The sequence below is a fragment of the Musa acuminata genome, chromosome BXJ3-6, assembly GCF_036884655.1.
Source record: "Musa acuminata AAA Group cultivar baxijiao chromosome BXJ3-6, Cavendish_Baxijiao_AAA, whole genome shotgun sequence".
In the NCBI taxonomy this organism is placed as follows: domain Eukaryota; kingdom Viridiplantae; phylum Streptophyta; class Magnoliopsida; order Zingiberales; family Musaceae; genus Musa; species Musa acuminata.
The window spans coordinates 3,841,253-3,862,390 of NC_088354.1; the positions used below are offsets into that span (position 1 = coordinate 3,841,253).

Genomic DNA, 21,138 nt, shown 5'->3' on the forward strand with positions numbered 1-21,138 from the left:
AATGAAGAAGCCCTCTCATTATAAAAATAAAGAATAAAACATAAGTTAATATAATACATCTCAAAACCATTGTTATTAGATATTTATAACTATGGTTATAGGAAATTGTATCCCTTAGATGTAGAATAAGATTCACTAAGAGTTAATATTAATCTTGTCCATAGGATTAATATGATTTTTTTTAACATTTAAGGAAGATTTGATAATGAAAATAATTGAGAGGCAAACTTAATCGATCGTAATAAAATTAAGTTTGGCTTATCATGTTTACATAGAGGACTAGTTTCTTCCATTATCTGAAGAAAAAAACTATAAACCTAAATGCTTGTTTACCAAACAATTTGTTGAATCTTATTATGTTGCTTGAAAATAATAGAAACGATAAAATACATGAGAAAATTAACTTATATCATAAAATGCCACATGATCTTATAGTCATATAAGACATTCATACATGTTTTGTGATCAAACGTCCTGCTTCACAAGATTTTCATCGATAGTCTTTTTAGTTAACCCAACGCAAAAATGACTCGATTCGGTCATGCTTTAATGTTACTTATTTACATTTCTATCTCAACCTAAAATTAGGAGCATTATTTTGGATAATCATATCATTACTTATATGATGTCAATTAGGACTGCAAACTAAGAGGACGAGAAAATTAAAGGTCAGAGATAAGGAAATAAATAAATTAGCTCCTCTGACACATACAAATCCTATTATTCTATCGGATTTTTCTTTTTCTTTTTTTTGGCTTCAACCATTTTCTTTTTCAAGCACGTGCACGAAGTTCTCCGAGTTTTATTTTACAAAAAAATATAATTTATTGATCTGATAATTTGAAAAAAAAAAAGTAGTGATAATAGCAAAGATGAAGTTTTGTAAGTTTGAGGACCACCACATGAGTCTCTTTCTGGTCCATCCAATAAATAAATAAATTATATATATATATATATATATATATATATATATATATATATATATATATATATATATATATATATATATATATATATATATATATATATATATATATATATATATGAGTGTGAGAGGAATGATATTAAAAATTTCATTCAATCTTGATCTTTATATAGATTAATCTTTCGAGTTCGTCTCGAGAGTTCGAGTCTTTTTTCCATTCATCATTGATTTATTATATGATTCAGTATCAAACCGAGTTCATTACTATAAAATCTTTTTTCCATTCATTGTTGGTTTATTATGTGATTCGGTATCAAATCGAGTTCATTACCATATTTTTATCTATTGTTTGTAAATCTTGCTTAAAATTTTAATTTTAATTTTGACCAATGTTATATAATAGCTTAAATTATAGTTTCAAATTTATCTAAATGTCAGCCTTGATTTGAAACGTTAGAAGGCAACCCTAAACCCTAATATGTAGCATCCGTGACTTAATGCCCGGACAACCCCCGCCGATCCTTATTGTTTATTGCACATGGTAAATATGGGACCCACATCTTCGGCGAAATCAAATGAGAGGTATGTGGCGGAGTACAGGTTCAGCGGGTGGGTAGAAGTATTTCTCGATAGCGTTCGTCGCCCATGGCGCATGCGACGAAGACCAAAATTGAAATTTTTGGACAAAAATCGAGTCAAAAAAGCAAATAAATATCCGACAAAACGATCCAAAACCGCTTTCTCGATCAAAGAAATGAACAAGAAAAGGGTCAAAATTCCTTTTTTCTCACGTTTCTTTGCTTCCTTTTCCGATCCCTCGCCCTCGTCCCTCGCTTCCTTGGTGCTTTCCTCGAAGCCTTAAGTGTTTGATGGGGTCTATAAAGTCTGGCCGCCGTTCCTCTTGGGTTTCGCATTAATTATTGGGGGTGGGAGAGCCGTTGGATGAAATGGATTGCGAGGCGGAATCGCAGAAGAGAAAGCGGGAGGTGTTGTTGCTGGGATTGGCGGATGCGTACGGTTTGGACATGGCGGTGCCCAGGGAGCTCGACGCCGAAAAGTGCGCCCCCGCCGCCGTCGAACTCCGTTTCCGGTTCCCCGATGTGACGGGAGCGATCAAGGTTGATTTCCTTTTCCTCCGTTGTATGTGATGGATTCTCTTCTTCTCTGGCGATTGTTTTATTTGGTGGTTCTCATTGATCTGGAATCGGTTGGTTTACCTCCCAACTTGACGTATATTGTTTCCTTTCTTTCTCATAACGATCAAGATTTCAGTGATTCCTTTCATCTCATTACGCGAGGTTTCGGTTCTCTTTTTTGATGAGTATATACCTTGACATTCGATCTGGCAGTAAAGATCGTACCTTTGTTGTTTTTTCCTCAAAATATATATCAGTTTGCTGGTGTTATTATAATGGTTGTCGGAAAAAAAAAAGGGTGTCCTTCCTTGGTCAGTTTTGAGTTCTACCTTTTAATTTCGTTTCGTACCAAGTAGGTATGTCCCGATTCATTGACTCTTGATATCTGTTCTCAAAGATTCGACCTTTGCAATCTACCGATCATGGATTATTTTCTTTTGTATGCTTTGTGCTTGTTTTTATGTCGAACTTAAATACTACTGATTCTCGTCTCTGTTCCCAGAACAGAAAACAGTTGCTGTTACTTCATCTGCCTCAATGCTCCTTTTTTAGTTTTGCTCTGGTGGAAGTAGAATCCAGTGGTGTACAAGTTCACATTTGTTATTGTTAGGATCTGTTTTGTCACTCGCCAACCGTAAGGAATCTATGAGGTGCAACTGATGCCACTGTGTGTCCATAGATTGATAACAACTTCTCTTGAACTGCAAACTGTGAATGCCAATGAGAGATTTACCTGGCTTGCTGATGTAATTGGTGTTGCATGCTTTGCTGCAGAACTCATTTAGGAGGAGAGAACTGTGTGAATTTGTCAGTGGAGCATTAGCTGGTGCCGTCACTAAAGCAGTTCTTGCTCCTCTAGAAACCATCAGGTTTGCCTCTCTCTCTCTCTCTCTCTCTCTCTCTCTCTCTCTCTCTATATATATATATATATATATATATATATATATATATATATATATATATATATATGTGTGTGTGTGTGTGTGTGTATATGTGTGTATATATATATATATGTGTGTATATATATATATGTGTATATATATACATATGTGTATATACATACATACATACATATATATATATATATATATATATATATATATATATATATATATATATACATATATATATGTGAACTTGTGAATTTGTTCTCCCCTGGGGACTTTGAAATGGTTTAATATTGTGAGAGCATCAGTGCCACTTTGAAATTCAATTATGCATTATAATCAAAGCATCATATCATCTACAGAAATGATTCAGCTTGTTCAAGTATGTCAATAGATGTGCTATTCTGAGAGAAGATTTTCTTGACACTGGGATCCAACCGCAGCTGCATCTAAGATTGACATGCTTTTCTAATTTGCATCATACTTGATGTTATGCTAGCTTTGATCTATTATTATAAAAGCTGATTACAATTTTAATTTAATGACATTTATTGTCAGTTCGACAAATGTCATGCTTGAGCTATATCTTCTATGATTAAGTTTGTTTTGAGTACATGACTAACTGATCCGCAAGATGAATAAAAATGGTGAAACACATCTGTGGCATCGCTGTGATTCAGCTTGATCAAGACAACAATAATAATAATAACAACAACAAAGTCATAAATCCCAATTATTTGAGGTAGCTACATGAATCTTTTGCCGTCATTGAGATTTGTAAAAGATCATATATTTAGTTAAGTTAAGAATAGTTAAATATTTATTTATGGTTTCTTTAAAATCTTTTAGGTCTTCTTCTATCTCTCCTTATACCACTAATGATAATCATTTCACTTTTTTCAACTATTACATCTGTAGGTCTCTTAAGCACACATGAATAAAAATAACAAGTATTATGTCATCAAGCCAAATCCTCCATCACTTTTAGCTGCACAATATTTTTTCATTCTTCCTTTTATTTCTGGTTAGATATTTACATGTTTGACAAATTCTTGCTAGCACTTGACATCAAGACGAATTTGCCATTATCACTTGATTCATTCTTGACTCTTGCCCAAGCTATGACAAGTTCAGCTGTTTGCACTTTGATCTGTTAAATTTGTCTCTATCCCTTATAATTAATGAGTTTTTCTTTACTGCTACTGAGAGTTGACCTCAGGAACTTCTTGTTTGTTTCTGTTTGTTATTGATGTTTACTTTGATATGATTAGTAGGGTACTTAACTTTTCAAGATAAGAGGCCTTGACAACCATGTTTTTGTTTATGCATTTTTTGGAATATTACTAATCATATAAATAATTTGTTGCAGGACAAGAATGGTTGTTGGAGTTGGATCCAAGCACATTACTGGCAGTTTTCTAGAGATCATTGAAGAGCATGGCTGGCAAGGACTTTGGGCAGGAAACGCTGTAAACATGCTCCGCATCATACCTACTCAGGCTATCGAGCTTGGTACATTTGAGTGTGTAAAACGAACTATGATATCTGTGCAAGAGAAATGGAAGGAGCACGGAAGCCCAAAGGTGGCAATTGGCCATATCAATGTAGATTTATCCTTTCTATGCATCTCTCCAGTTGCTGTTGGTGGTGCTGCTGCTGGCATTATAAGCACAATCATCTGCCATCCTCTTGAAGTTCTCAAGGTATTAGATCATGATGTCAAAACTAATGATCTTTGATTTGTCGCCCTATAATAATGACTTTATAGGTTAAGTACTTAACTAAGATCCGTAAGTCCTCAATGTCGCTGACAACTATTTTTCAATCTTTTGCATCAGAATATTCACTTAGATTTGTTTTCCATAACTTTATATGTCATTCTCATTTTTCTATTCATCATATATATAATTAATTAATAAGAAAAACCATTTTATTTGGGAAAAAATCAAGTACAGAATACACAACCTGTATTACTGTTAAAAAATCGGTAAGAATAAAATTTACAAACCACAAAAAGATGTTACTCAGTTCAGGTGCAATGCTTGAAGTTTTTACAGTGTCTTCTACATCAAGTTTGGACATTGTCAGAAGACTCAGAACTTCAGGATGAATACTTTGAAATGATCTTTTTAACTGTTCATCTGCTACTCAAATAATCTATTGTTCCTTTTAACCCATAGATGATATACTGCTGCTGCAAACAATCTTTACTAAAGCTCTCTGACAGAAAAAGGAAAGTACAATGTGATAGAATAGCATTCCTTTTATTGATCTTTCCTGTGTCAATGATTCCCTTTCATGGCTAACCATAAGGCAAATGAGTATTAGAATGTGGTAATTTCTGTGCATTTAGTGAGAAAATGGTAGTTCCATTTTCTTGTGCTGACTTCCATGTTTGATTCTCTTCTATCTTCATCATATAGCATTGGACAAAAGGCTAAAATATAGGGGTCCAAATTCTGTTCTGAATCTCAGTGCCTCATAAATTCTGAAAAAATAGTCGCATTATTGTAAAATATCCTGTACTGCCAAATCTAACTTCATCTGCACAAAAGACAGAATAAAGTCTGTGGTAAACTCTGCCTTGTGTTTTTCGGGGAGTGAGGATGTTTGATGTCAGATCACCTAATTTCAACTGCTTAAGCTAATCAGCATATTCCTTATGTAGATTGGTGAAGTTTCTCACTTTAGTAGTGTTGGATTATGGAGAAGTTTCTTTTAAACTTAAGAAGTCCTGGATGTTTTAGGAGAGAATGATAACTTCCCTGCTTACATCTTCTTTTGACAATTAAGCTAAATTACTGTACTAACTGTGGCCAATTCAGCATGATGAGAAAAAACCTCTTGGCTAACTTTCCTGTGGACGCCTTGCTGGTTCAGGGAGTTGAAACTATGTCTTGAATGATTTGGACCATTTGGTGAGCCCATTTGCTTTTGCACTTGGATAGAGTGGCAGAAGCAGATGCTAAGCCCAGCATGATGAGAAAAAACCAACTTTATTCCCTTTGGTAGTATTGTGGATATGGATTTAATCGAATGTGATGCTCTTACAGGTAATGGTGAAAATGTAGAATAGTGCTGTAGGTGACTATACTTTTTATTCTATTTCTTTTATATTCATTTTAACATCAAATTGAATGTTATATACAACATTTATTTCAAATCCTCTCATCTTGCTTTGCATCATACTGCTATAGGATCGTTTGACTGTGAACCAAGAAGCCTATCCCGGCATCACCCTTGCTTTCAGTAAGATATACAAGAATGATGGCCTTGGCGGTTTGTATGCTGGCTTATCACCAACATTAATTGGCATGCTTCCATACAGCACATGTTACTATTTCATGTATGAGACCATGAAGAATTCTTACTGCCAAGCGAAGCAGAAGAAATCTTTGAATCGAGCAGAGCTTCTGGTTATTGGGGCTCTTTCTGGTGAGTGTTTAAAAGCTGTTGGTTTACTTGGATATTTTGTTTGAATTGTTCACTAAATGGGTAACAAACAAAAGGTTTCTAAAATCTACGGTAACAATAATCACATATTTCATTTTACATGACAATTTCTGGTGTTTTATGTGGCACGCCAACTACTGAAAACTCCAATGCATTTTTTGTTCCACAAAGGAAATGTGTGTACTCTTAATCGCTAGATTTTTGTGACTGGTAATGGTAGGGGTGTATACATTTAGGTGACTGCAATAATTTCTTCATTGTCATTAGGTTTAACTGCAAGCACCATCAGCTTTCCCCTGGAAGTTGCAAGAAAGAGGTTGATGGTTGGATCCCTCCAAGGGAAGTGTCCGGCCAACATGGCAGCGACATTGTCAGAGATCATCCGTGAGGAGGGCCTGATGGGTCTCTACCGAGGATGGGGGGCGAGCAGTTTGAAAGTCATGCCTTCGTCAGGCATCACATGGATGTTCTATGAAGCATGGAAAGAAATTCTGCAAGTGGACTTACCGCACCTCTAACAAGTAACAGATTGCTGCAAAGACTGCCTCATTCCGATGGCATGGATGTTCTATGAAGCATGGAAAGAAATTCTGCAAGTGGACTTACCTCACCTCTAACAAATAACATATTGCTGCAAAGACCGTCTCATTCTGATCACATGGATGTTTTATAAGGCATTGAAAGAAATTCTGCAATTGGACTTACCTCGCCTCTAACAAATAACAGATTGCTGTAATGACTGCCTCATTCCGATTGCATGGATGTTCTATGAAGCATTGAAAGAAATTCTGCAAGTGGATTTACCTCATCTGTAACAAATAACAGATTGCTGCAATGACAGCCTCATTCCAATCGCAATACGGCTAGCGTGTGGACGGCGGTAATTTTTTATTAAGTTCCACCCATGCTAGATTGATGCAGTAGAAGTTTGGGAACAGTCTGGTGTAAGAAATCAGTTTCAATCCAGTGTGCCGGTGATGGTGAAAAATTTTGATTCTTTAACATGGAAACCGACGACTTTGCTACTAGATTTTTTGAATTATCAAATAAAAACTGATATGTTTTTTTTCTAAATCGTTCTTGTTTACAGTATTCATGCTCGATATAGACTGACAGTGTTTGCGATACAGACTGTGACTAACAAACAGCAAAACAGTGTTGAGGTTAAGCATTTCGACCCTCCATTTGAATTCCATGAAGAGTTCTCCATAGTTTGTAAGCTTTTTACTGATACATGGGCAAAGTTCTACAGCTTTTGTCCAATCACAGGTTGTTCTTTCTGTTTCTCTTATGAAAAATGTGCTGCCAAATCTTGAAACTGCAGATGCATTTCTTGTTCACATGATTTTATAGTGGCAATTGCTGAAAGGAGATCAAAGTAGTATATTTGAGATAATTATTTTAGGTGACTGGAATTATATTCTTCCTTGCTAGTTGACTTTTGACGTATAAAGACAAAAAAAAAGAAAGAAAAAGCAAGACATCAAGTTTGATTGGCAAATCAGAAACTTGGGCACGAAAGACCGCCAACATTATGTCTTCATAGCCTCTTCAAATCGTGGACATCAACTTCACGGAAACCGCATGATCACATCCAATGGTCATGATCACATCAACTTCCCTGGTTGATGGTGCGGGCCCCACAGGAAGCTCTCAGTCCCTCAAAACTTGGCCTCCAAGTCATACTTTGAACCCGACTCGAGGTTGACCGATCCATCGGGCCCACCAGTGAGCGTCCGACAGCCTCTCAGGGTAAGTGAGTCAGGTAAGCCGTTAGGTGCGTCTAGCCAAAGATATATATGCTTTTGTTTAGGTGCGTGTTTGCCTGGACCACGTGGCGTTTTCTAGATCAAAAGAAAAAGAACAGCACATTTCCTACCCGCTAATGCTTGCATACTCTGTTATCGGACGCATTATGGTGGGCCCCCAGTTGGATTTATATCGGTCCAATATCATTATGGGTACGTTGACGGGCAAAAGTGGGTAGAAAGAAAAAGTAAAGAGGGAGCGAAAAAAACCGCGAGCGGGGGGACCAAAGAGAGGGGAGTAGGAAGGCGCCGAGGGACGAGATCTCACGACCGGAAGAACGGACGGTCTAGATCTTCTACCTATACGGGCCCACGCGGGTCGACAGTGTCCTCATATATGATGCGTTCCTCTGCCCACACCTCGTTCCCTGCGGTCCATCGTGATAGGCGTCCCCATCTCCGTGAAGGTCTCCGGCACCGTCGTCCTCGGATCCTGCCCTCGGCCGATCGTCCCCTCTTCGTCTCCCAATTCAGGTGTTCGAGCTCTTCGGCGAGGAATCCCTGCGATCCAAGGTTTGATGCTTGTCTTTGCTGTTGGTGGTGTTGTTTGGATTTCTCCGGGTTCTGATCGTTCTGTGCGAAACTAATTGCGGTTGAGGAATTCGGCCGGTCGTCTTTTGCCGATTATGCTCAGGATTTGATTCGTCTTTGTCCGGCTTCGTATCGATTGTGGTTTTCGCTATCCGATTTGTTTGTTGTTCGTCATTATTGAAGTTTGCTGGCTAGTAATTGGGTGAAATGAATTTGTTTAAGATGATGTGTGCCATGGTTTTGATGTCTCTGCGTCTTGAGCTGTTCACCGGAATCTTCTTCTTGTGGTTGCTTTAATTGGGTGATGATTCTTTTATTGCTTTTGTGTTGTTGTTGTTTTTCCTCTTTTGGCTCCTGACATATCCAAAGTTCCTTCCCTTTGATGTATACATGCGTTTGCCACAAAGACTTTCACAAGAGGAAATAAAGGGTAAATACAATACAGATAGAGAGCTCAACATATTCCTGCACCAGAAGGCCATCTTAAAGTAGCTAATCTGAAGGACTTCCCAGCTAATTACGATGTACCTTCGCTTGGACCAATGAATGTATATAATTACTGCTGTATTATTGGTTGTGTTTTTGTAGGAGTGCAAAAATCAGTGGTGTTCATTTAAATTCATAGTCAAGAGGTACCAAGATCATCTACTTGTGCACCTTCTGTGTCTTTCAAAACCTAATGGGATGGGGAAACATTTACAAAAGGCGCCTGAAAGTATTCACTCTAGCATTGGTGATATACCTCGATTACAAGGTGTGCTCGGCCACCAGATTATCATCTGAAATTGATTCTCGTTTTTCATCCATTTTAGCAAGAAAAAATACTCAGATTTTCTAGTATTATAGGCCGTGCAGAAAAGAGAGAAATGGTTTAGTAAAAGCAAAAAGGAAGCCTTATGGCAGCGAACCCATGAGCGAAATGCTAAACGTGTTCTCAATTTGATGATCGAGATGGAAGGTCTGTGGGTAAAACTTGGTCAATATTTATCTACCCGAGCAGATGTTCTTCCAGAGGCTTATATATATCTTCTCAAACAGCTGCAGGACTCTCTTCCTCCTCGGCCATTGAAAGAGGTAACTTGTCCAATGTGAATGATTTCGTCAATACCTATATACTTTTACACAAGCAATGAAGATAGTTTGGGTGTAAATAAATGCAAGGATATTAGTTTATAACTTTTTCTTGCTTTGCATTTTATTTCCATCAGTACCGATCATTCTCGTAACACACTATGTAGCTGCCATGCTTGATTATCATTCAATTGCTGATTACTGGTTAATTCTTTTCTAATGAAAGACTAAGGTGAAATGATGTATGCTTCAGTTCCAGAGAGTACTCAACTGACTTGGTTGTGCATAATTCTGTTTAAGTGGATCCGGGGACTAGTGACACTGGGAAATGTTTCAGTGAATATGCATGTACTATAGTACGTAAATATACATTTTGTCACATGTAAACTGCACAGTATATATACCAGCAAGTGCATATGCAAATCAAATGAACAACTTAACAAACATTCTTAGTGAATAAACATTCATTTCTTTACAGTTAACATATGCATTTCACAGAAAGTTGAGATGTGAAAATTGGTACTGCCATCTATGATTCTGACATGAATGTTATTTATTCAGGTTAGCCAAACTATAGAGAAGGAGCTGGGAAAATCTGTGAATGATATTTTCTCTCATTTTGTCGAGGCACCCCTTGCTACTGCATCTGTAAGATCACCCGACTAAGTTATAAATATATTGATCCAGAAGTAACTTTTGTTTTACGTGCTTATATTTTGTCTTTGCTAGTATGACCATAAGTGTTTCCTTGCCCAGTTATGTGCACTTTGCATTGTTTGTAGAAGTTAATTCTCAAAATATCCTGTAGATTTTTTAAAATTAGTTAAATGCAGCTGGCACAAGTTCATCGTGCAACTCTAAGGGATGGCCAAGAGGTGGTTGTTAAAGTTCAACATGAGGGCATCAAAGAAGTCATCTTAGAGGTTTATAATTTGAGTCTTGACAAGATTACCATTAAATTAGAGTCATCTAGTAATTACATTATCAAAACTGATCTTCAGGATTTAAAGAATGCAAAATCAATAGTTGACTGGATAGCCTGGGCGGAGCCACAATATGACTTCAACCCTATGATTGATGAATGGTGTAAGGAGGCACCTAAAGAACTTGATTTCAATCAAGAAGCAGGTTAGTCTGATATGTTCATTCTAGAAGTTTGTTTTTCATCCCTTCCATCTATAGATACCTTGACAATATAATTATTATTTTAAGTTACAGCAGTCCTTCACTTCTTAGTAGCAAAACTGCAAGCACAGGTTTATTGACAATCATCTTATTTTTCTTTGTAGAAAACACTAGAAAAGTCTACAAGAACCTACGAGTAAAAAGTGAGCATGATGACATAAATTCTGTGAACAGAGTAGATGTACTGATCCCAGAAGTTATTCAGGTGGAGTCCTATGATTCAGATTTTTTGCTTCAATAACTTTTATCAGTTAAACAATGCCTTCTGATATTTTCTATTTTATTCACAAAATTTGTTCCTTAAATTGCTAATAGCAGTCATCTGAGAGGGTCCTCATTCTGGAATATATGGATGGCATTCGTTTAAATGACAAGGCATCACTGGATGAATATGGTGTGGACAAGCAAAAGCTTGTTGAAGAAATTACATGTGCATATGCTCATCAAATATATGTTGATGGGTTTTTCAATGGTGACCCACATCCAGGTATGCTTCCTTGTGGCCATTTTACTTCTTTTTTCTTTCGAGTATTTTGAACTGAGAAGTGGGTCACATGCTATTTTGCTAGCAGATATAGCTGACAGTCAAATTTCTGCTAATTGGTAAATATTGCCAATTTCTTATTTGTCTTCCTTTAATCTAGGGAAAAATAACTAAACTCTAGTAAATTTATATACATAGGATGCAATTGAATCTTGTATAAGAAGAATGCGGGCAATGACAAATTTATCTGTTACCATGGAATTTAATAAAATATAATCGTGCTGCTAGTTCATTCCAACCAACCTATATCCATTGCCATGCTTCTATACAAATAAGCGAACTGAGCTATTATCCAAGGTTCGCAATACCGTACCGTACCGGTATTTCGACTTGGGCTCGGTACCGGTACGATGTACCGAGCGGTACACTCAGGTGTACCGAGCACTGTAGCACTACAACAGTGTACTGATGCACTGTACTACTATTATAATAGTGTACTGCAACAGTAAACTGTACTGTTGTAGTGCTACAGTGCGCTGCTACAGTTGGACGGTAGCAGGCGGTCCGCGTACCGTTGGCCTGTCGGACCGGTATGTACCGCCTGTACCGGGCGGTACGATTCGGTATGGCAGACCTTGCTATTATCAGTGGTTGGTGCCTTTTCTACTCTAAAATTTTGAATCTTGGTATAGCTTGACATGGAAGTTCTATCTATGTAGGCATTTCTCTTCCCTTTTCCTATAATAATAATAACTTATTGTTGATCATGTATCTGCTAAAGTGATGACATATCAATTCTTGGTGGCCTTTTTTTGTAGGAAATTTTCTTGTGAGCAAGGAACCCCCCCATCGTCCAATTCTGCTTGACTTTGGCCTTACTAAGTTGATATCAAGCTCTATGAAACATGCACTAGCAAAAATGTTTTTGGCATGTGCTGAGGTAAGTACCAAATAAAAATTTCAATGAATGACGTTCTACTTCTACCTATGTTGAGCTATACTATTACTTGATCATACCTATGTGTAGTGAACCAATAAATACCGATTGGTACATACTAGTTCAACTGGTATTTAAAATTTTGTTTATATATACATCTAAGATATGTTTACACTTAGGTATATATGCATAAATCTATTTTGTCCATTTGGATGTTATGCAGTTGCAGTTAAAAATGCCCTATAGAACTAGATTTACTGCATTTTTCAGCTGCTACTACCTTGTAGGATTTTTAAAGATGCATTATTGAAGATGTTAAAAGTTCAAATATGCACTACTATACTTTTGTCATCATATGTCTGTTAACAGGAAAGTAACAGTCTCTATCTATTCTTTAAAATAATCTTTATTACAGCATAAAATGTTCTATGGCAGGGGGACCATGTAGCTTTATTGGCAGCCTTCACAGAGATGGGACTTAAATTGCGCCTTGACATGCCCGACCAGGCTATGGACATTGCATCAGTATTTTTTCGCAATTCCACACCAGCAAGTGAAGCACTTGTGAGTTTAATTGCTGTCTGCTTCAAGATTGATGGTTTATATTTTTCTTTTCATTTTGGAAGATTCAAGTGAGATTCATAGATCAAGTAAATAATCCCATGCATTCTTCTATGAAGGAAAATGTGAAATCTTTGGCTGATCAAAGAGAGAAGAATATGAAGTTTATTCAAGAAAAGATGAAGTTGAACAAAAAGGAAGTTCAGCATTTTAACCCTGTAAGTTCAGTACTTTTTCCAAAGAGCTATTTATAAGTTCTTTTTGATAATTTATTCCATGGAAGCTAACAGGAATAAGTCGTATGCTTTACATATATATAATCTCGTGTATGCATAAATCTATATATCTATGTATATGAATTTTATTTTCATATGTATACTCCTAGTAGTTATTTAGGGATTTATATACTACACAAATTATACATGCCGACATATGTATGCATTTAGGCAAGCTTGAATTCTTTGTGAAATTAGGCAAAATTCCCTTTAAAGAAATCGAGAGACCATATTCATGTTGCAAAATTGAAACTTTGCCTTCTCCAGGTTGATGCTTTCCCAGGTGATGCAGTTATATTTATAAGGGTAGTAAATCTTCTTCGAGGTCTGTTTGGACTCATCTCTCTCTTAGATATTATATGTGAATGCATTACAGATGAAAACGATGCTTTTTCAGGGCTTTCTTCTACACTTGATGTTCGTATTGTTTATTTGGACATCATGAAACCATTTGCTGAGTCAACACTACTAGGGTGAGTATCTCGGTTGCATGCTGTCACTGTTAAACTCCATTTCATTTTCTTATCTTAGGATTGTCATATTATATATCTTGTTTCTTTCTCTAATTCCCAACTTTATGTGAAATTATGGGCATCAGAAGCATCAGGACTGAGCCAGCGTTGGATACCCAATGGATTTATGATTCACCAATTCACTCTGATGTGGAGGCCAAGTTGAGGCAGCTCCTGGTTGAGCTGGGAAATGAGAAAATACTTGGGATACAAGTAGGTTTAGTGTACTTTATTAATCTGCTTCTTCTTGACTAAAAAATAAAAAAATGTTATTTTCTTTTCTCCCTTCTGATTGGCTTACATAAATGTAACTTTAGAGGTTTAATGGGTTGGAATTCCTTCAGCTAACGGCAGTGATAACAATTCTTTTTCATTTGACACATTCATTTCTCTTGCTATCTGATATTCTTTCTTAGTACCCTTTGAAGATGTGATTTCTATTTTCTATGACTTACTTGTTAAAGATTAAGCCTTGGATTATCAGAAGTTCTAATAATTGTTGGATATTTGCTTGTTTCAGCAATCAGGCCTCTTTTTCTTAAATTTTCTTGACAGTTTTAGAATGGCAAACTTTCATGTCCTATGTCTCTAGGAACTTTCATTTTACATTGAACATTAGTAATTGACAATCATGAACATTGAGATGACCCTGAGTACTGAATCAGAAAAAGAATTCTTTATATTGGAAGAAACTGAAAGTAAAAAAACATTAAAATCATCCCAACACAATCTAATCCATGTATCATGATTGTTTAATTTGGACATAATTTTGATGGATGGAGCAGACCTTTGATCAAATAGTTTGATTTGGAAAACTCAGTTTGTTTGAAAGAAGAATCAAGGTAACTGATAACAAGAAGATGCTAATAACCATTCTCACCTGTTGGATTAAGTGTTTTTTCACAGAAGAGGAGCAGATGGTATTGACATTCGAATTATGGTGGCAATGGCATGACTATGATGGATGTTAAGTATCTTAATGAGTTTGTTATGTGAATTAAGATGTGATAGCATAGATGGATAGATTGTAAATAAGGTAGAAGATTCATTGAGATATGAAACATATCATTAGGAGTTGTTGGATAATTATTCTTTCGAGGAATAAGGCACATGTGGAAGATTGCCAGGTATAGATGGCTGGAGAAAATGGTAGTTGTTTGGGTCTACAACTTCTTCAAATGTTTCATGTTTAGATGAAACATTTTGATGGTTTGAACTTTGAAGTTGCTTGTTGGTTGTTTATAAGTAAAATATAATGCTCAATAAGTTCTCAATTTTCGCAAGTCTGTGTAAATAATGTGCATTCTTGAACATGATTTACAAATATGAAAAGTATAAATACTGAATGGCTAGTTCATAAACTATGCAGCAAGCGTGCAAGCAATAAAATTGTTACGTATATGAAGGTTTTCTTACTATCTAGGGACTTGACTAGACATGTTTTTGGATTATAGACTAAGTTCTTGAGATATTCTATCAGTCTATCTATCATGCAATCTGTTGTTTTACTCTTAATAGATTGCTTTAGAAACTGGGGAACTCTATAAAAATTTGGTGATACAAGATTGTCTCCAGGCAACGATACACAGATATAATTTCATGATCGGTTCAGCTTAATGATTTCTTTTATATCCTTTGTTCTGCTGCAGAAGATCTCTGATGTCTAGTAATCCAAGTCATCTTTGTTTCATTTACTTACCTGAAACACAATGTCTGACATCTTCAGGTGTGTGCATACAAAGATGGAAAGGTCTTAATAGATACTGCTGCTGGCATGCTTGGGAGATATGATCCTCGACCTGTTCAACCTGACACCTTATTTCCTGTCTTCTCAGTAACAAAAGGAATCACTGCTGGGATGTTACATTGGCTTGTGGATAAGGGGTATGACATTATCATATATTTTACTTTCAGTACTGAATGGTATCTAGGATTCTAGTGTAGTTTTGTTAGAAACTGTAATAGATATTTTAATGGTGATTGCGTTGATAATACGGTGGGATTTCAAGAAAGGACATTTGTTGCATATTGCTCAAGTGGTCATTCAAAACTAAGTGACAACATCAAACCAAATATTTTATCTAAAGTTATCTTCTGTGACCTAGTGCAATGCTAGACCAAATCAATATAGATCTTTGCCAACCTAACTTGCACAAATTTGCTATCAACTATACTTCATGATCTACTTTATGTTCCAACTATACCTGCTTGCTTACATTTCTTTCTGCTAGCATCAAGTCAGAACATTTTTCATAGGATAGGATCCATAATGGGTCCAGTGCTACTCTTTATTTTAGCTAATTCTATAAGCTGGATTTGATTCCTTGACTACCACTTATGGAGTCATGTCCTGAGTAATTTCAGGTCCATTTACTTTTTGGCACCACATTTTTAGCCTATGAACGGGAGTTGGGGAATTTCATGTCCTGTGCGTGCGCGCGCACATACAGACACACACACACATAAAATGATGAAATTGTAGATTATCATTTCTACTAGTCTTTGTACATGATCTTATTGAAGTCTAAGCATCCCTTTGTATGATGTAGGACATAGCCTATTACACTTTAGAATCGTGGAAATGCTTTGTTAAGCATGAAAAAATTAATTATGGTGACAGCCTTCTGAAAGACATTTTTGTTTGTAGACACATGATCCTATGCAACATTTATGGAGCTTGGCATTTGGCATGTGCCATCACTATCCTCAATGTAAAAATCCAAATGATGTTCTAGTTATGGAAGCTTTAATGAGAATCAATTTTTTTTTTGCAGGAAATTCAAGCTTGATGAAACCATAGCAAATATTTGGCCAGAGTTTAGTGCCAGCAAAAAAGATATGATAAAGGTGAAGGGCACATTAGATTCCTGAAAATGATTTTTGTGAGCTAAAAAATATGTTGTTATCTCGATTTGTCATTTACTTCCTTTCCTTTTTTTAGGTTCATCATGTTCTTAACCACTCATCTGGTTTGCACAACGCTATGTCTGATGTAATGAGGACCAATCCTTTGCTACTTTGTGACTGGGAGGAATCTCTACACCGTATTGCTCAGTCAGCTCCTGAGACAGAACCAGGTTCCCAACAACTATACCACTACTTGTCTTTTGGTTGGCTATGTGGTGGTGTAATAGAGGTATTTTACCACATATTACTTTACTGAAACAAGTATCTACTGTTAATCTTTGGTTATTACAAAATTAGCAAAATTTATGTTGCCACATTTGATATAGCTGAAGGTTGAGTACTGTTTTTCACCGAAAATAAAAGTTCATCTTGTATTATGTAATGTGCAAAAGGTATTATTATGAAAGAAAAATAAAATGTTGGTACCAAGACTTCAGGCTGGTATCATACCAACTTGTACCAGTGTACTGAGTGTTAGTATGGCAATACATATTAAACTTTGGAAAGAGCTTGAAAAAATGAAAAAACAAAAAAGAATACCTAGTACAGGGTCTTTATCGTCCTATACCAAGCAGTTCAGGACCTGTATCGTCCTGTACCAGTTACGAGGTGATACAGGTCCTATACAGGGTGTACTGGATGCTAGAGGTCTTGTATTGGATGATACAGACCTTCTATCAGACATAGGGTTTCATGTCCCTAGTCTGCATAACTGAAAGCTACCACTTCTACCATATTGTACCAAACAGTACTGCAAACCTTGGTTGGTACACTACAATAGCTTGAGAGTCTTGACCAGATATTGGCATATTTTTCTTTGTGTTTCTTTTATTGTTTACCTGAAGTTTTAATCTTGTTTTGTATTAAATATTGAAATAATGAATATCTTTTGAAACAGCATGCATCTGGAAAGAAATTTCAAGAAGTACTGGAAGAAGCTTTTATTCACCCTCTCAATATTGAAGGTGAACTATATATTGGCATTCCTCCTGGTATGTACAAATTTTCCTTTATTCTTTTTGGTTGAAATAGGTCGTCTAATAATTGACAAGTTTGGTGGCACAGGTAGACCTTGACAATATGTAAAAGGAATAATTGATGAAATATGCAACTCTCGGACATTAGTGCTTGGGTACAGTAGATAGAGATTATTGTAAAAACAAGTGATGCCCAGTGGCTTCACTTGTAGTTACAATTATGAGAAATGACCACAACATAATCTTCAGTTTGCATGATAAAGAAATAGTTAATCCAATAAACTACAGATGGTCCATGTTGAAGCACATTGGTTCCAGTTATTTATGTTCACTTATCAACAAACCTGCCTCAATTCTAATAATTTTTTATACCTATACACAATGCCTATTACATAACCTATTTGAGTCTAATATGTGCATATACAGATTTTTTTCAAGCTTCCCATGTATTTTGTGGATGAACATGTTTTAATTGATTGTGTTGTCAAGTCATATTAAAAGGTTTGACTGTTTCGAGATTATCTTTAACATGAAATGTATGATTTTAAAATAACTTATTGTTCATCTTCATAGTGTAGGACATATATGGAAAGATATAATAGAATTTTCACATTCATTGCTGGAACTCATAATCTAAGGGAAGGGAATAAACGTGACAAATCTTCTAGAAAATTGGTATTGAAGCAACAATAACTTTGAAGATAATTGGAGAGGAAGGAGATTAGAGAAGAGGAAGAAGATGCCCAGAGTTAAGTCACATGTGATTTTGGGCATATGTGAGTTAACTTCACTAGTATTTTCAAGAAGTTCAATACACCATCAATATCATAAAAATAAATTGGTAACTATCTATATTTATACTTAATAGAGGCTATTCTACATTAGATTTAAAAAATAAAATCAGTAGCCAATGGCTATGTATTATCTAAAGGCAGAATGCCTGTGTTTAGATATTAGTTAATGAAAACAATCAGCCAAGTTTTTCCTCAATTTCTTTTGGTTTCCATCGGATTTTGAGAAGCAAAAATTATCTAGTGCTTGAAACCTTAAAATCCTCACCTTAAAAAATTTTGTAATTGGGATCTAATTGTCTGCTTCTATTGAATAAGAATATGTAATTGGTGCAGGACCAGTCCGTATGAAGTCCTCCATATAAAACCCTTCACAAATGACTAGTAGGTTGCATCTCTTTCATTATCTTCCCTTGAGAATCTTTCCTATTATGTGGACGACATTATTCATATTTTCAGTGTAGGTTTAAATCTAGGCCTGATACCAGTTTTGACATGGGACCAGTATGGTACTGGTATACTTGGAAGTTTATTGACCTGCACCTCTATTACTAAAGATAATAAAAAGATAAATACCAATTGGTACCGAAACATAGGATAAATACCAATCGGTATCAAAACATAGTCTGCCAGCAGTCCTTGGTCAGGCCAATAAACGCTGGATGATACATACCTGTACAGCCAACATTTGAAGCCTTATCTGTTATATTCCTTCTAGAGTCTACACATTCAGATCCTATAGACAACTCAAATAAGAATCTGTAAATATTTGATCTCCTAAAGATCTTCTAATCTTTATGAAGATCTTCACAGCCTGATGCTTGATAAGTTTATGTTGAAATTGACATCTTATAAAATATTGCTTTGTTGTATTTTTATCATCTAAAATTTTCCATATTCCTGTTTTGTCTCTTGTTTATATAATTATTTGCCTAAAGAGTAAATATCCATGTCCATTTGTTTGAAACTTCACTAAATTTTGGATTTCGTTCCAGGTGTAGAGTCTCGGTTGGCAGCACTCACACTGGACACAGAAGATCTACAAAATCTCCTTGAAATCAATGGCAGGCCAGAAATGCCGTCCAGCTTGCAGGAGGGTAATTTAGCTGAGATCGCATCTGGCGTTCCTGTGCTCTTTAACACACTAAACATCCGGCGAGCCGTGATTCCTGCTGCCAATGGGCATTGCTCGGCTCGTGCCTTGGCACGCTATTATGCTGCCCTTGCTAATGGTGGATCCACTCCTCCACCTCATTCACTTGTTTCCAAGCCTGCACTCGGAAGTCATGTACATGTTCCAACATTTCCTTCCTTCAAGCAACCCAAGAAGAAATTGAGAATCAAGGAGATAGATAATCCAGATACACCGACCAAGAAGACCGATGGCTTACGTCGCAGGGGTTGTAGCAATAGCAATAGTCCAAAAAATAACAAGGCTTATAACATTGTAGACAACAACATCGACAATGATGCTCAGAAAAGTGTCAAAAGAATATTTAGCAGCCCCAAGATCCATGATGCTTTCATGGGTGTGGGTGATTACTCCGACATGGTTATTGCAGACGGTAAATTTGGGCTCGGGTTTAGGAGATTTAATACTGCAGCTGGTAATCCGACGAGTTTTGGCCACTCTGGAGTAGGCGGATCCACTGGATTCTGTAATATTGAGCACAATTTCTCAATTGCAGTCACAGTAAACAAGATGTCACTTGGTGGTGTTACAAGAAGTATAATTCAGCTGGTTTGCTCTGAGCTGAACATTCCTGTGCCCGAAGAATTCTCGAGGTTCGGGGAGAAGGGACCCGACATGCAGTTCAATCTGGGTCTGTAGCTGCAGCTTGTCACTAACAAGCCTCTCCAGTTTATATACACAGGTTTTTCCCTTTAGATACTATCCTTCCTCACAGTGAAACACAAAATATAGATCCACAATTTATTTTCCTTTAACTTTGATGTTATTGTAAACACCATATTTGATATTAATGCATAATTTATATTACCATCAGAAGAATAGAGGATCAAGTGACTTGTGTTATCCTCAATCAAAAGATCTAGAGTCTTTTTGATGCATGAAAGATCTACAGTGTCTAATGGCCTCCTTCATATCAGCCTTGGCATTGATGTCATGAGGCTTTTATGTTAAATATTTGCAGATTGTGTGAAATCAACATGCTTCCAACAGATTCTCACGAGGGACTATATTTTGTTTCAGCTTTTTATCCCTGCGTAATTTTATAGGCTCATTTCAATTTGCAAGCAGAATCTAGAGAATGATCTTTCGACCCTTACCGAACCGTATCTTTGTAGGAAACTTTGGTATTTACATCAGTTCAGCTTTTACTTTCCAATAAGTATTTGACAATTACTGTTCTGACACATGTAAATTGCTTAAAGGCAGATTTCAACATGCAGTAGCAAACACATTAATATGGTTTAATAAACCAGTAATGAAATCCCACACGAGCATTCATCCCGTCGCGCAAAACAAAGCTGCTCTCAGCATCTCTCTCACCTTGGCGCTCAAGCCATGAACTGTGATGAGGAATCGACCAAAAGGAATCCTATCCTGCTTTGCTTGTGGCCGCCGTGCTGAGGTCGATCCCAGAAAGCAGCACCTTGGTGCTCAAGGCACAAGGTCAGCTTTTGAGGATTCCTGACGGTACCGTCCATCGACGAACGGAGAAGGCATCCTTCTTTG

The 21,138-nt window shown here is 36.4% G+C and overlaps 2 protein-coding genes across 3 annotated transcripts; both read left to right on the plus strand.

Annotated features, from left to right (window-relative positions):
* Positions 1-1,663: 1,663 nt before the first annotated feature.
* On the plus strand, positions 1,664-7,429 carry LOC103986886 (probable mitochondrial adenine nucleotide transporter BTL1). Its single transcript, XM_009405026.3, has 5 exons — positions 1,664-2,043; positions 2,836-2,930; positions 4,318-4,651; positions 6,146-6,383; positions 6,669-7,429. The coding sequence occupies exons 1-5, from the start codon at positions 1,873-1,875 to the stop codon at positions 6,917-6,919; spliced, it is 1,089 nt and encodes a 362-aa protein (XP_009403301.2). The 5' UTR covers positions 1,664-1,872; the 3' UTR covers positions 6,920-7,429.
* A 1,150-nt stretch (positions 7,430-8,579) lies between these two features.
* On the plus strand, positions 8,580-20,462 carry LOC135581649 (protein ACTIVITY OF BC1 COMPLEX KINASE 3, chloroplastic-like). Of its 2 annotated transcripts, XM_065155944.1 has the most exons (20): positions 8,582-8,722; positions 9,329-9,494; positions 9,587-9,698; positions 9,779-9,814; positions 10,373-10,459; positions 10,645-10,734; positions 10,813-10,939; positions 11,101-11,201; positions 11,315-11,483; positions 12,299-12,420; positions 12,853-12,981; positions 13,098-13,196; positions 13,521-13,578; positions 13,651-13,726; positions 13,852-13,978; positions 15,492-15,649; positions 16,540-16,612; positions 16,707-16,901; positions 17,571-17,664; positions 19,436-20,462. In XM_065155944.1, exons 7-20 carry the CDS (start codon positions 10,882-10,884, stop codon positions 20,269-20,271), a joined length of 2,295 nt encoding a protein of 764 aa, XP_065012016.1. In that variant the 5' UTR covers positions 8,582-8,722; positions 9,329-9,494; positions 9,587-9,698; positions 9,779-9,814; positions 10,373-10,459; positions 10,645-10,734; positions 10,813-10,881; the 3' UTR covers positions 20,272-20,462. The 2 variants fall into 2 exon arrangements, with proteins under 2 accessions (XP_065012015.1, XP_065012016.1); XM_065155943.1 differs by having other exon boundaries at positions 8,580-8,722; positions 9,587-9,814.
* Positions 20,463-21,138: the final 676 nt, after the last annotated feature.

What these genes read in the sequence shown, in the direction of transcription:
- LOC103986886 (XM_009405026.3), top strand. Translation starts at nt 1,873, where the DNA reads ATGGATTGCGAGGCGGAATCGCAGAAGAGAAAGCGGGAGGTGTTGTTG. An exon ending in GCTCCTCTAGAAACCATCAG is followed by an intron (nt 2,931 to 4,317) that starts GTTTGCCTCTCT and finishes AATTTGTTGCAG; the next exon opens with GACAAGAATGGTTGTTGGAG. An exon ending in GGTTATTGGGGCTCTTTCTG is followed by an intron (nt 6,384 to 6,668) that starts GTGAGTGTTTAA and finishes CATTGTCATTAG; the next exon opens with GTTTAACTGCAAGCACCATC.
- LOC135581649 (XM_065155943.1), top strand. Translation starts at nt 9,420, where the DNA reads ATGGGATGGGGAAACATTTACAAAAGGCGCCTGAAAGTATTCACTCTA. An exon ending in AGAAAATACTTGGGATACAA is followed by an intron (nt 13,979 to 15,491) that starts GTAGGTTTAGTG and finishes TGACATCTTCAG; the next exon opens with GTGTGTGCATACAAAGATGG. An exon ending in ATATATTGGCATTCCTCCTG is followed by an intron (nt 17,665 to 19,435) that starts GTATGTACAAAT and finishes ATTTCGTTCCAG; the next exon opens with GTGTAGAGTCTCGGTTGGCA.